Source organism: Phyllobates terribilis, unplaced genomic scaffold (genome assembly GCF_046119375.1).
Source record: "Phyllobates terribilis strain yellow unplaced genomic scaffold, ASM4611937v1 Scaffold_4__5_contigs__length_816908805, whole genome shotgun sequence".
NCBI lineage: Eukaryota > Metazoa > Chordata > Amphibia > Anura > Dendrobatidae > Phyllobates > Phyllobates terribilis.
In genome coordinates, this window is record NW_027362764.1 from 783,475,605 (window position 1) to 783,487,733 (window position 12,129).

General features: G+C 45.0%; 1 protein-coding gene across 1 annotated transcript in view; it reads left to right on the plus strand.

Moving 5' to 3' along the window:
• Window positions 1–12,129, plus strand: part of DENND3 (DENN domain containing 3) — a 41,895-nt gene that overhangs the window by 22,386 nt on the left and 7,380 nt on the right. Inside the window, exons 10-17 of the mRNA XM_073679935.1 lie at window positions 1,647–1,802; window positions 2,091–2,187; window positions 3,021–3,124; window positions 3,618–3,766; window positions 4,183–4,704; window positions 5,792–6,051; window positions 7,357–7,527; window positions 8,816–8,945. Of these exons, the coding sequence (XP_073536036.1) occupies window positions 1,647–1,802; window positions 2,091–2,187; window positions 3,021–3,124; window positions 3,618–3,766; window positions 4,183–4,704; window positions 5,792–6,051; window positions 7,357–7,527; window positions 8,816–8,945 (1,589 nt within the window). The remainder of the gene's footprint in view (window positions 1–1,646; window positions 1,803–2,090; window positions 2,188–3,020; window positions 3,125–3,617; window positions 3,767–4,182; window positions 4,705–5,791; window positions 6,052–7,356; window positions 7,528–8,815; window positions 8,946–12,129) is intronic.

A 12,129-nucleotide genomic window follows, 5' to 3' on the forward strand; every position in this document is an offset into this window, starting at 1 on the left:
TTCTGTCACACACATAAGGAGTTTCCCCAGTCGCAGACTTTTTATGACAGTAGCGCAACTTTCCTGAGTAATCCTTAAAGGGGCTGTCCGAAACGCAACAGTGAGCCTAGTCTTCAATATCTAATGTAAAATGCTACAGAATTTGTTGGCGCTATATAAATAAACTAACTGCAAAAGTATTTAATTTTTTAAAACTAAATATAAAGTACAGTAATTAAAAATTCCCTACCGTTCCCTCTGTATTTTACCTTCCTTTCTTGTGTATTTTTTTTATTCCACTTCTGATAACGTTCTGTTTTGAGTCTCCCAACAAGCACTAGGGATTGTCAAGTCATTAGAGGGCCTGAGCTGCTGTCACTCACCCGTGCTTCATCTGTGATGTCCGTTTCAAGGGCTGAGACAGTCTCGGTTCTAATGAGCATGCGCCGGTTGTATGTTTTGACGCATGATCTATATGCTCTCCCTCCTCGCCACAGTCTTTCCCTTTCACTGTGCATTGACGGTGCGCTCCCTTGCCGGCTCGTTACTTCTCTTTTGAGCCGGCGACGGGAGCGCACTGTCAATGCACAGTGAAAGGGAAAGAATAGAGAGAGCATACTAAGCATGCATCAGAATTGATAAACCAATACATGCTCCGTAGAACAAAGACTAACCCAAAACAGACGTCGCTGATGATTTCCCATTCCGGGGTGGTGACCACAGATGTGGGGAGTGACTGCAGCTCCAGTCCCATTTCAGGGCAAAAAAAAAGAAAGCTGGGATGAGTGCAGGCAGCCTCGGCCCCCTGATGAAGACATGTTTGAGAATTCCCAATGGACGCTGGGAGACTCAAACACAACATCATCGGAAGTGGAGAGGAAGTTTAAAGTACAGGGGGAACGGTAGGGAATATTTAATGGTTGTAGTCTTACTAAAGTAGTTTTTAAAACAAGTTAGATATTGAGTATTAGGGAGCAGACAACCCCTTTTAAAGTTTGGGTAATGCTGGTGAGCTCAACTAGCCTCCTGATTGTTGGCTTCCAGACCTTGCCGCTACCTGCAACCTGCACATCACATACAGTAATACACAGTTAGTTTACCTTATTTTCCAAAAGGGCAGAGGGAAGAATAACTCGCTTGTCACTCAGAAATACTCCAAGGAATAGGCCCTTCATTAGGATTCAGGGCAACGAGACCCTCTGATCCCTGTACACACCTACTCTGGGCTGTCACACGCAGCTAGGACAATGTCATGACGGCTGTACTCGGCCCTGCTATTCTGCATGCACATAGCCGGTCATTCTGGCTGAGATTTCCAACTTGTCTTGGGTGGGCTATTTAGCAAAACCAGTTTTCTACAAAACTAAAAGACTGCCATCTGTAGACAGTGGTGCTGGGGGGTCTTAGTGCAAAGGACAAAAAAAATAGGTGACAAGGGACTGGGAGGGGTAATTTTCTCCTACGCCAAGGAGAAATGACCTCTCCTGACGCTAAAGTGGCCGCCGGACACCATTATCAACAACGGACCCGCAGATGCAGCAGCAGTGGGGACAGCAGCACTTCTAAAGGAAAACACTCCAGTATTGCAAAGGGTGGGAAATGTTACACCCCAGCTACATTTTGGAGGACCCCAGTAGCCCTCTTCTTCACACCACTTTGTCGCGCAGTATGGAGAACGTGCCGCTGCACTACGACCTGGAGCAGGCTCATCGCACAGCGACCCTGGACATCGGGGAGCAGAGACTGCGGAGACGGCTGTGGCAGCAGAACCTCAACAGCGAGATCCAGGAGATCACTCTGCAGCTAATAGTGGACATCTTCAGGTAAAACATCACCTACTGACTGATGGACCATTATACATGCAGGTTAGTAGGGGGCTGCCCACCATCAATCATTGGCATGGCTTACTGTGCGTGCCACCTGCAAACGTGCTCGGCGGCCGTGAATTTACTAATCCTGCACTACCCCTTTTAATAGTAATTCCTTTCCCATCAGACGCTTCTGATGGGGGGCAGACCCGATTTAGTAATATGCTAATAAAATTAGGAAATCAGTAGAATATCCAGTTGGGAGACATCTACATGTGTGAATTATGACTTCCTTCCTGGCAGGGATGTGAAGGCACACCTGAACTACGAGCACCGGGTATTTAACAGCAGGGAGTTCCTGAAGACCAGAAGTCCGGGGGACCAAGCCTTCTACAGAAAGGTAAAGGGTTACACCACCCTTTTTAAGGTTCTTGCTAACCACAGGATAGGCGATGACTTGAGTGATAGGGGTCTGACCAGTGAGACCCCCACTAATCATATGAATGGGGCTCTGATAGAGAGAACCCCTCCCCTTCATACTTATTAGAGAAAAGGCGGACGAACCCACAGTTTGGTGGACCACCTAATGTTCATTATATAGAGCCGTCAGCGCAGTTATTAGAAGTGGATGAAAATTAGTTTAGTGTTAGTAAAAATTTTATTTTTGAGCAGGTAACGTGTGGGAGGACGACAGGTTTTCATTTTTCTTTGGGAAATGTTCCCACATTTATACCTGTCGTTTGTTAGGATCGGCTAGAATATCCTTTATAAAATCTGTAAAATTTGAAAATGTTTTGATAATTTTTGAGCTGCATTATTTCTTGTTTTCCATTCACATCCGGAGCTGCATACTCTGGTCACAGCCAGAGCTGCATTCAAATTTCTGTCCAAGCGCTACATGAGTGCATCATGCAACTTCGATGACGTCGCGCCGGCAAAGGTTGCAGGGCCACAGACCGACCAGGGTCCAGAAAATCTTTTCAGGGCCTGGCGTATAGACTACATCTGTGCATGGTCTGTGCAGACACTGCCTGGAACAGTTGAGCTTCTGGAAGAATGCAGCTCTGGATGTGACTGGAGGATAAGCAATTTACGTGACTCTGCAAAAGTTATGTATCTACAGGGTGTGGACATTGTTGGGGGATTGGTGTCACATTCTTCTGGATCAGCACATCCGTATGATATAACAACCTGATGGGACTTTATCTTGGTAACCATGTGACGTTTCCGCAGGTTCTGGACACCTACATGTTCAACTCCTTTCTTAAAGCTCGTCTCAGTAAGAAAATGGACGATTACACCCGTATGGAGCTGAGCACGTCCTCCGAGATCGATGGGTAAAGTGTTCACTGGATTTTAATACATTTGGTATTCTGATAAGTGCAAGATAAAAGGCACAAATCCACGTCGTAGCAAGTAACCCTGGGCCCCGTTACAAAGCGTAATAAAGCCCCACTCAAACATGACTCTGCTAGGGTTCAGAACCTGGAAAGCTTATAATTACTTTGGCCTCCCTTACGCGATTACATAATGCCCGCGGGGATGTCGCCGTGCAGGCATAATGCCCGCGGGGATGTCGCCGTGCAGGCATAATGCCCGCGGGGATGTCGCCGTGCAGGCATAATGCCCGCGGGGATGTCGCCGTGCAGGCATAATGCCCGCGGGGATGTCGCCGTGCAGGCATAATGCCCGCGGGGATATTTTATTATACTGTCCTGAGTTATGCAATCAGTGGTGCCACATAGAGGTTTGCGGCCTTTGTACGGACAGACCTCTGTTATACCCGACCTCTTCCTGTAGGAGATCATCTGTGTTTTTTGAAATCCCCAGACGGCGAGCAACGGAGAAGCTGAAGCGTTTCCGCCCGGAGCACATGTTCAGTAAGAAGCTGGTCATCAGTATGCCAAACCTGACGACCATGAAGATGACCGACGTCCCACCAGGACCACTGTCCCTGAGGAGACCACCTCAGGAGAACGGTGAGGAGAGACTATAACATTCTGTAAGGAGCTTTATTATTCTCCAATCCCATCCAGAGCTGCCACCTATACTGAGCAGGGACCAGAAAGCAGCAGAATTATAAATGCAGCTCTGGAGGTGATTGGAGTAGCTGATAGGAGTTCCTCCTCTGGAAGATGCTGGTTTATAAGGGATTGGTGGAGGGGGCAATGTTACATCTCATCATTTTTATTTATTTTTATTTTTTTTATGCACAATTTTTTTTCTATTTTTTTCTATTGCCTGTGCCGCACCTGCTTGGCATTGAGCTCTCGTCGGTCGGTGTATGCCCACCACTGGTACACACTGGATCTACCCTTGTACGGGGCTGTTGATACACGTTATGTGCCCCCGCGTGATTATTGCTGGCTTGATATCATGTCTTTTAATATTACAGGTTATTACATTACGGGGAAGGCGGTTCACACGTTCAGACTCCCTGAAGTGGCTTTTCCTCTATCCTCTCGCTGCGTTCAGACGTATTATACAGAATTTACTAATTATCTCAGCAAAGAGATAAGCGCCGCGCCGCCCGAGAACTCCACTCTGCTCGCACGATACTACTACCTCCGAGGACTCGTGGGCCTGATGCAGGGGAAGCTGCTCAGCGCTCTGTCCGATTTCCAGAAGCTTTATAAAACCGATCTGCGGATCTTCCCCATGGAGCTGGTGAGGAAGGTCGTCCTGTCCCTTCCAGCAGGGGAACGGCAGAAGGCCGACTGCAGGCCGGAGCTGAAGAGGCTGATCGGGCAAGTGTTGGACAAGGAGAGGGAAGTCCACAGAGCCGACGACCACGTGAAGAAGTTTGAGCTACCAAAGACGCACCTTCACCTGGAGGACTTTGTACGAAGGATCCAGGAGTCCGGAATCGTCAAAGACACTGACACCATACATCGATTGTTTGATGCCTTAACTGTTGGTAAGTGGATAGGTCACTCCAGAGCTGCACTCACTATTCTGCAGGTGCAGTCACTGTGTACATACATTACATTACTGATCCTGAGTTCCATCCTGTATTATACTCCAGAGCTGCACTCACTATTCTGCTGTGTACATACACACATGATATTTAGCAGTATAATATGCACTGTATTTCCGTTCGCTGCCCGCAGCAGAGATGTCGATCACTGGATCACACACACACAGTTCCCGCTCCTCGGTATCAGGAAAGGGTGTGTAATATTTCTCAGTCTCTTCATTAGATCCAGGACTATTCTCTGTGCTATGACAGTGGGATTATCACTGGTGTTTTCTTACAGGAAGGGGCTGAACCTGCTTAACTACATTGTGTTCATGACTTTTTACCCAAATAGAAGGGTAAACAAAAGTTCCCAAAACTTCATGCACTTCCTCTACCCTCTATCTGATTTATCACTGGGGAGATTACACTAAGACGGAAACTCTCCAGACGCAGGTGATCGTTTAACAATAATCACAAGACATTTTTGCCACAAAGTTTCCTAAGATCAAAATAACCCGAGTCACATCCTTTATGAGAGTTGCATTCACAATTTTGCTGGCTGCAGAGCTGAAATCTTCCAACTGGCTCATTCTACAATGGTTTTCATTTTTTTGTAAGGGCAGCCTTTACCCAGGACTCTGCAAAGTTACCAAATGTAGGAAAAGTCTCTGCCCCCTGCATGCTGATTGTTTCCTAAAAGAATCAGTGTACAGGAACTTTCCACAACGTGCTCAGTCTACAAGCCCGGGGCCATTATTGCTTCCTCTGGCTGAAGACACACAGCTGAAGACCATGCCCACCAGTGTGGGTGATCGAGCCCCTATAGGTGGGCGCTGCACCTTCTCCAAAACCAGCTGCTTTCGTTTAATAATTGGAGGAATTTTGGGACATTGGAGACTTTTTTTGTATTTCTTTCTGCAGAAGGTTCTACTAGGGGATTGTCATTTAGGCGATTGTCTGATAAAGTTTATGTACAGTGAACCTACAAGGATTTTTTTTTTGTTTTCATACTTTTAACCAGTTTCCCCGTGATCCTCTCCCCAAGGTTACCAGAAGCAAATCGACCCGGACATCTTCAAGGATTTCTACAACTGCTGGAAGGAAACGGAGGCCGAAGCTGAAGAGGTCGTCCTCCCACCTGTGGTCGCAGAGAAGCTGGATCAGAACGAGTTTGTGTATAAACTTTCCAGCTCGGTGAAAACAAACCTCGGCGTGGGCAAAATTGCCATGACCCAGAAGCGCCTTTTCCTCCTGATAGAGGGAAGACAGAGCTACGAGGAAATAGCCATATTCAGGAACATAGAGGCAAGTAGTGTGTGTGTATGTATATATGTATATATATATATATATATATATATATATATATATATATATATATATATATATATATATATATATATATATATATATATATATATATATATATATATATATATATATATATATATATATTTATTTATATTAGTGTACGGGTGTCACCGCCGGGTGTATGTGCCATGGAGGTGGCCGGGTGTCAGCAACTGCTGATATATGGCACACTCCTGGTGTCTGGGTGGATGGGGAATCTCCTCCCTGATCTGGGACACTGTCGGTGGCTTCCTGGACTGTCTGGCATTACTTGGCCAGGATTGTATGTCCCAGAGGTTCTTAATTGGCGTCAGGTCTGGTGGAGGTGAGGGACATCAATCCCTTCATTGTCCAGGAATGGCCCACATGAGGCCGGGCATTTACCTGCCCCAGGAGGAACACAGGGCTCCAGCGTAAGGTCTGACAATCGCTCTGAGGACTTCATCCTATTACTTAATTGACGGTCCCTTTACTGCTTTTATCAGTGGGAGATTTATGTCTCCACAATCATTAATCCACTGCCAAACCGGCCATGTTGGATGCAGCGTAATGTTCACCACACAATTTCCAGACTCTGGCATATGTACTCCGTGTTAACTTGCTCTCATCTTTGCAAAGAACAAGGTACCCATGGCGGACCTGCCGATCCTGGAGATCTCTGAATGCCAGTCTCACTGTCCGGTGCTGGGCTGTGAGCACAGGTCCCACTACGGGAGGTTGGGCCGTCATGGAGTCTCCAAGACATTCTGGTCACACACCAGTTGCCGGCGGCGGTCACGTTGTAGGGCTGTCACTGCTCCTCTTGATACTTCATGCACAGATCCCGGTCCTGCTGTGGGGTTGAGGCCCATCTCTGGCCCTGCCCGGCTCTCCTTGTGTAACAGCCCATGTCTTAGTATCTGCTCCGTTCTCCGGAGCCTGACTGGGGAGACGCAACAAACCTTGTGGAGGCACCATGGTAAGAGCTGGACTACCTGTCCTACCTGACTGGCTGCAGGTACGGCCTCATGCTGCCCATAGTGACAAAGACACTAGCAAAACTAGAGCCGTAGGAGAGAGGCATTGTCTGTGGTCACCGTTCCCTTTTCTGGGGTCTTCTTGCTGTTCCTCTCCAGCGTTGCCACTTTCATTTGCCCCAAAACCGGCGACATTAATTCACAATTTCTTCCAAACAGAGGAGTCTTTTATCCCTGAAATTCATTGACTTGTGCAGAGATGTGTAAGTGATGTATACAAACTATATACTCTGGATCTTCTCTGCAGGATGTGAAAATCTCCACCTCGGCCTTCTTACTCCTGAGGATTCAGAGTCTTCGGATTAAAGCCTCCACAAGGAAGGACGTGTTTGAAGCAAACCTAAAAAGCGAATGTGAACTGTGGCAAATGATGATCAAAGAGATGTGGGCCGGGAGAAACATGGCCGACAGTCACAAGGTCTGCTCGCCGGTCTCAGATGGTCACTCTCCTAACTTTAGGCTCTGTATTAAACTCTAGTAACTTGTTTTACCCAAATGATTGTACCTAAGCTTTGCTGTATAATATCAAATAATACTTTCATTCAGCGCCCAAATAATACCGTCATGTGCCGCTCAGATGTGATTTTCGTGTAAAACATGGTGACCCAGTTGTTGGCACTGACTCTTCCAGCCAGGACGACATCTGCAAAGAGTTTGTATTTTCTCGCTGTGTTGGTGTGGGTTTTCTCCCGGTTCTCTGGCTGTAGCCGGTCACCGCGGAGGCCAGTAATTGGCTTCGTGGTCACATATTCCCGTGTCGGGGCGTCATCACTGCAGGAACCAGAGACCGTGGGCGACTCGGCTGCGAAGGATAGTGAGGGTATAAAAAACAAAGAAGCAACACTCCCCTCACTGATCCCCTGCTGCCCAGTCCCTCACCGGTCTCTGTGACCTGACATATGGACAAGTGACCGCTGCAGCCAATTACTGGTTGCAGCATGTCACCACCGTAACCAGTGATTGGCTGATGTGGCCACTTGTCACCTCATTTCTGCAGCTGGAAGCAGAGACCGGCCAGGGACCCAGGCCGCAGGGGATCAGTGAGGAGGGTCTTGCTTCTTACACCTTTTCTTTTTAATTCTTTTATCCCTTATTTATTTTTTTAATTCAACTTTTCACTCTCCAGACAACCCCTTTAACGGTAAAGTCCCTGCTAGCCTGACCCTGAAGGTTTATAGTTTCCACTTTGAGAAAAATTGGTCATGCTGCTTTGATTAAAGAAATGGGGACATTCAGTGTCCCACTAAGGAATACCAAATTTTGGGTGGGTTTTACATAATCGTACCCCTTTTTGGCCCAGGAGAACTCAAAATTTTCCAGGACTGTATTTGAAATATTGGAAGTGTCGGCAGCTATGTAGTAATAAGATGGCAGTCAAATAATTACCTTGCTGACAGACCCTGACTACAGTGTATATAAATGCAAAAATACATATTTTTTTCTCACAAAAAATGTTGTAAATATGAGATAGTGATACTAATGCATTTAGTAATTTTTTTATTTTTTTTCTCAAAATTTTGCAGCAAGACCATATTGTGCTGGCTTTATAAACAGCAGATTGACCTTGAGCTCTACATTTTTATATTAAGCTTTGCCCAATTACCCCTAATGAAAAGGAGAGGAGAACACTTTCCTAGGACTCGTTGGGGGTCTGTGTTGCTGAGGATACTACTGATGATGAGATCTGCTTTATACCTTTTACACAGGACCCTCAGTACATCCAGGAGGCGCTGACCAATGTGCTGCTCATGAACGCCGTGGTGGGGGCTCTGCAGACGGCAAAGTCAATCTATGCTGCATCCAAGCTGTCCTACTTCGACAAGATGCGGAATGAAGGTGAGGACAATGGTTTCTGTGGAGTTGACCAGAAACCACTGAAGGCGATACTACTAATAATAATAAAGACATGGCCACATTCCATAAAAATGCCCCAGGTCGTATTGGGCGTTCCTGCAACATTACCCCCTTCACGACCTATGCCGTCATTCCGATACTCCTGTGAACGCCAGCACTGCTACGTATAGCACAGGTATCTTGATTGCAGCTTCCAATCTCCTAATGGGGACTATTAAAGTGAAAAAAAATAATAATTCTTTAGAAATATGAAAAAAAAAAACACATGTTCAAATCACCCCCAGTTTTGCCCCATGGAAAATAAAAACATTACAAAAAAATACACATATTTGGTATCGCTGTGTTCAGAAAAGTTAAATCTATCAAAATATAAAGTAAATTAATAAGATCGGAGAACAGCTTAACGAGAAAAATAAAAACGCCAGAATTTTATGTTTTTGTTTTTTTTTTGTTTGTTTTTTTGGGCAGCTGCAACATTGCAATAAGAGGCGATCAAAATATCATATTTACCCCAAAATAGTAGCAACAAAAACGTCTGCTTAGGGTGCGAGCGATGAGCCCTCAGCCAGCCCCAGATCCCGAAAAATAAGAACGTTGCAAGTCTCGGAAAATGGCGAAAAAATGCAAAAACTTTTTTTTTCATACAAATTTCTGAATTTTATTTTACTTAGAAAATAACCTACATGTTTGGTGTCTGCGTACTCGTACTGGTCTGGGGAAGCATATTGCCAGATCAGTTTTACCGTATAGTGAACATGGTAAATAAAATTAAAAAAAAATATTGTGGTATTGCACTTATTTTGTAATTTCACCTCACCTGGAATTTTTTTTCCCCACTTTCCAGTACAGTTTATGGTAAAATCAATGGAGTCATTCAAATGTATAACTCGTTCTGCAAAAAAAAAACCACAAGCCTCCATATGGTTTTATGGCGGGAAAGATAGAAAAGTTATGGCTCTTGGTAGAAGGGAGGTAAAAATGAAAGAGAAAAAAAATGGAAAATGGCCATGGCGTGAAGGGGTTAAATGGGTTAGAGCTGCAATACCACGCTCAACCAGTGGACAGCGCTGTTATCAAAGAAAGAAGCCATGTTTATCTAATCCTATACAACCCCTGTATTAACCCCTTCCTGGCTATTTTTTGTGATCTAGATTTTTTTTTTTTTTTTTCTCCAAGAGTTGTAACTTTTTTTTTTTTTTTTTTTTTTTTTCCATCAGCACAGCCGTAATCAGGGATTGTTTTATGCAGGTCGAGTTGTAGTTTTGAATGTCACCATTCATTTTCATTATTAAAATGTACAGAAAAACTGTAAAAATTCTAAGTGTGAGAAAAAAGACTCCACAGATCAGTGCGATTAAAGCGACTCCTAATAGGGTTTTTTCAATAGTGTTTATATATACCGTATTTTTCGGACTATAAGACGCACTTTTTTCCTCCCAAAATTTTGCAGGAAAGTGGGGGGGTGCATCTTATAGTCCGAATACTATCTCCCTGTATATACTGTGGCTCTGCGTGGTAGGAGGTCTGGGGGAGAAGCAGTGGGGGATCAGCGGGGCACAGGAGGCAGCAACCGACTGCTGCAGCCTGCGCTGTGCCCGCTACTAAAGAAAATGAATATTCCCTGCTCCAAATTTCAAAAATTTAGAGCGGTTTAAGAAAATAAATTTGGCTTGTTGTCACTTTCCAAAACACTTAACGTTTTTTTTTTTATTTATTTATTTTTTTACTTTACTCCTCCTTCCTTTCCTAGGAAAGTGGAACCTGCAAGCGCCTGCAGCATTTCCTGCAGCGTTTCCTGCCGCACTTTAGTAAACACACCTATCCCCCCAGATTGCTCCACTTAGCGGGTTATTCCTGTCTTCGTAGATGGATATTGTCGGACAGTGCTCATAAATACAAGCGATATTGTAATTTACTGCTTGTTAAAATTTTCAGCCATTCTTCAGATATTAACACATTTGTTTACAGTTTGTTGCCTTAGAACATGCACAGTGCTTACAAGCTCTTCTTTATTATGCTTGTTGGCACTGTTAATCTCTGGCCAGCTTCTCCACAGTGCATATACAGTACAGACCAAAAGTTTGGACACACCTTTTCATTTAAAGATTTTTCTGTATTTTCATGATTTTGAAAATTGTACATTCACACTGAAGGCATCAAAACTATGAATTAACACATGTGGAATTATATACTTAGCAAAAAAGTGTGAAACAACTGAAAATATGTCTTATATTCTAGGTTCTTCAGAGTAGCCCCCTTTTGCTTTGATGACTGCTTTGCACACTCTTGGCATTCTCTTGATGAGCTTCTAGAGGTAGTCACCGGAAATGGTCTTCCAACAATCTTGAAGGAGTTCCCAGAGATGCTTAGCACTTGTTGGCCCTTTTGCCTTCACTCTGCGGTCCAGCTCACCCCAAACCATCTCGATTGGGTTCAGGTCTGGTGATTGTGGAGGCCAGGTCATCTGGCGTAGCACCCCATCACTCTCCTCCTTGGTCAAATAGCCCTTACACAGCCTGGAGGTGTGTTTGGGGTCATTATCCTGTTGAAAAATAAATGAGGGTCCAACTAAACGCAAACCGGATGGAATAGCATGCCGCTGCAAGATGCTGTGGTAGCCATGCTGGTTCAGTATGCCTTCAATTTTGAATAAATCCCCAACAGTGTCACCAGCAAAGCCCCCCCACACCATCACACCTCCTCCTCCATGCTTCACGGTGGGAGCCAGGCATGTAGAGTCCATGCGTTCACCTTTTCTGCGTCGCACAAAGACACGGTGGTTGGAACCAAAGATCTCAAATTTGGACTCATCAGACCAAAGCACAGATTTCCACTGGTTTAATGTCCATTCCTTGTGTTCTTTAGCCCAAACAAGTCTCTTCTGCTTGTTGCCTGTCCTTAGCAGTGGTTTCCTAGCAGCTATTTTACCATGAAGGCCTGCTGCACAAAGTCTCCTCTTAACAGTTGTTGTAGAGATGTGTCTGCTGCTAGAACTCTGTGTGGCATTGACCTGGTCTCTAATCTGAGCTGCTGTTAACCTGCGATTTCTGAGGCTGGTGACTCGGATAAACTTATCCTCAGAAGCAGAGGTGACTCTTGGTCTTCCTTTCCTGGGGCGGTCCTGATGTGAGCCAGTTTCTTTGTAGTGCTTGATGGTTTTTGCAAC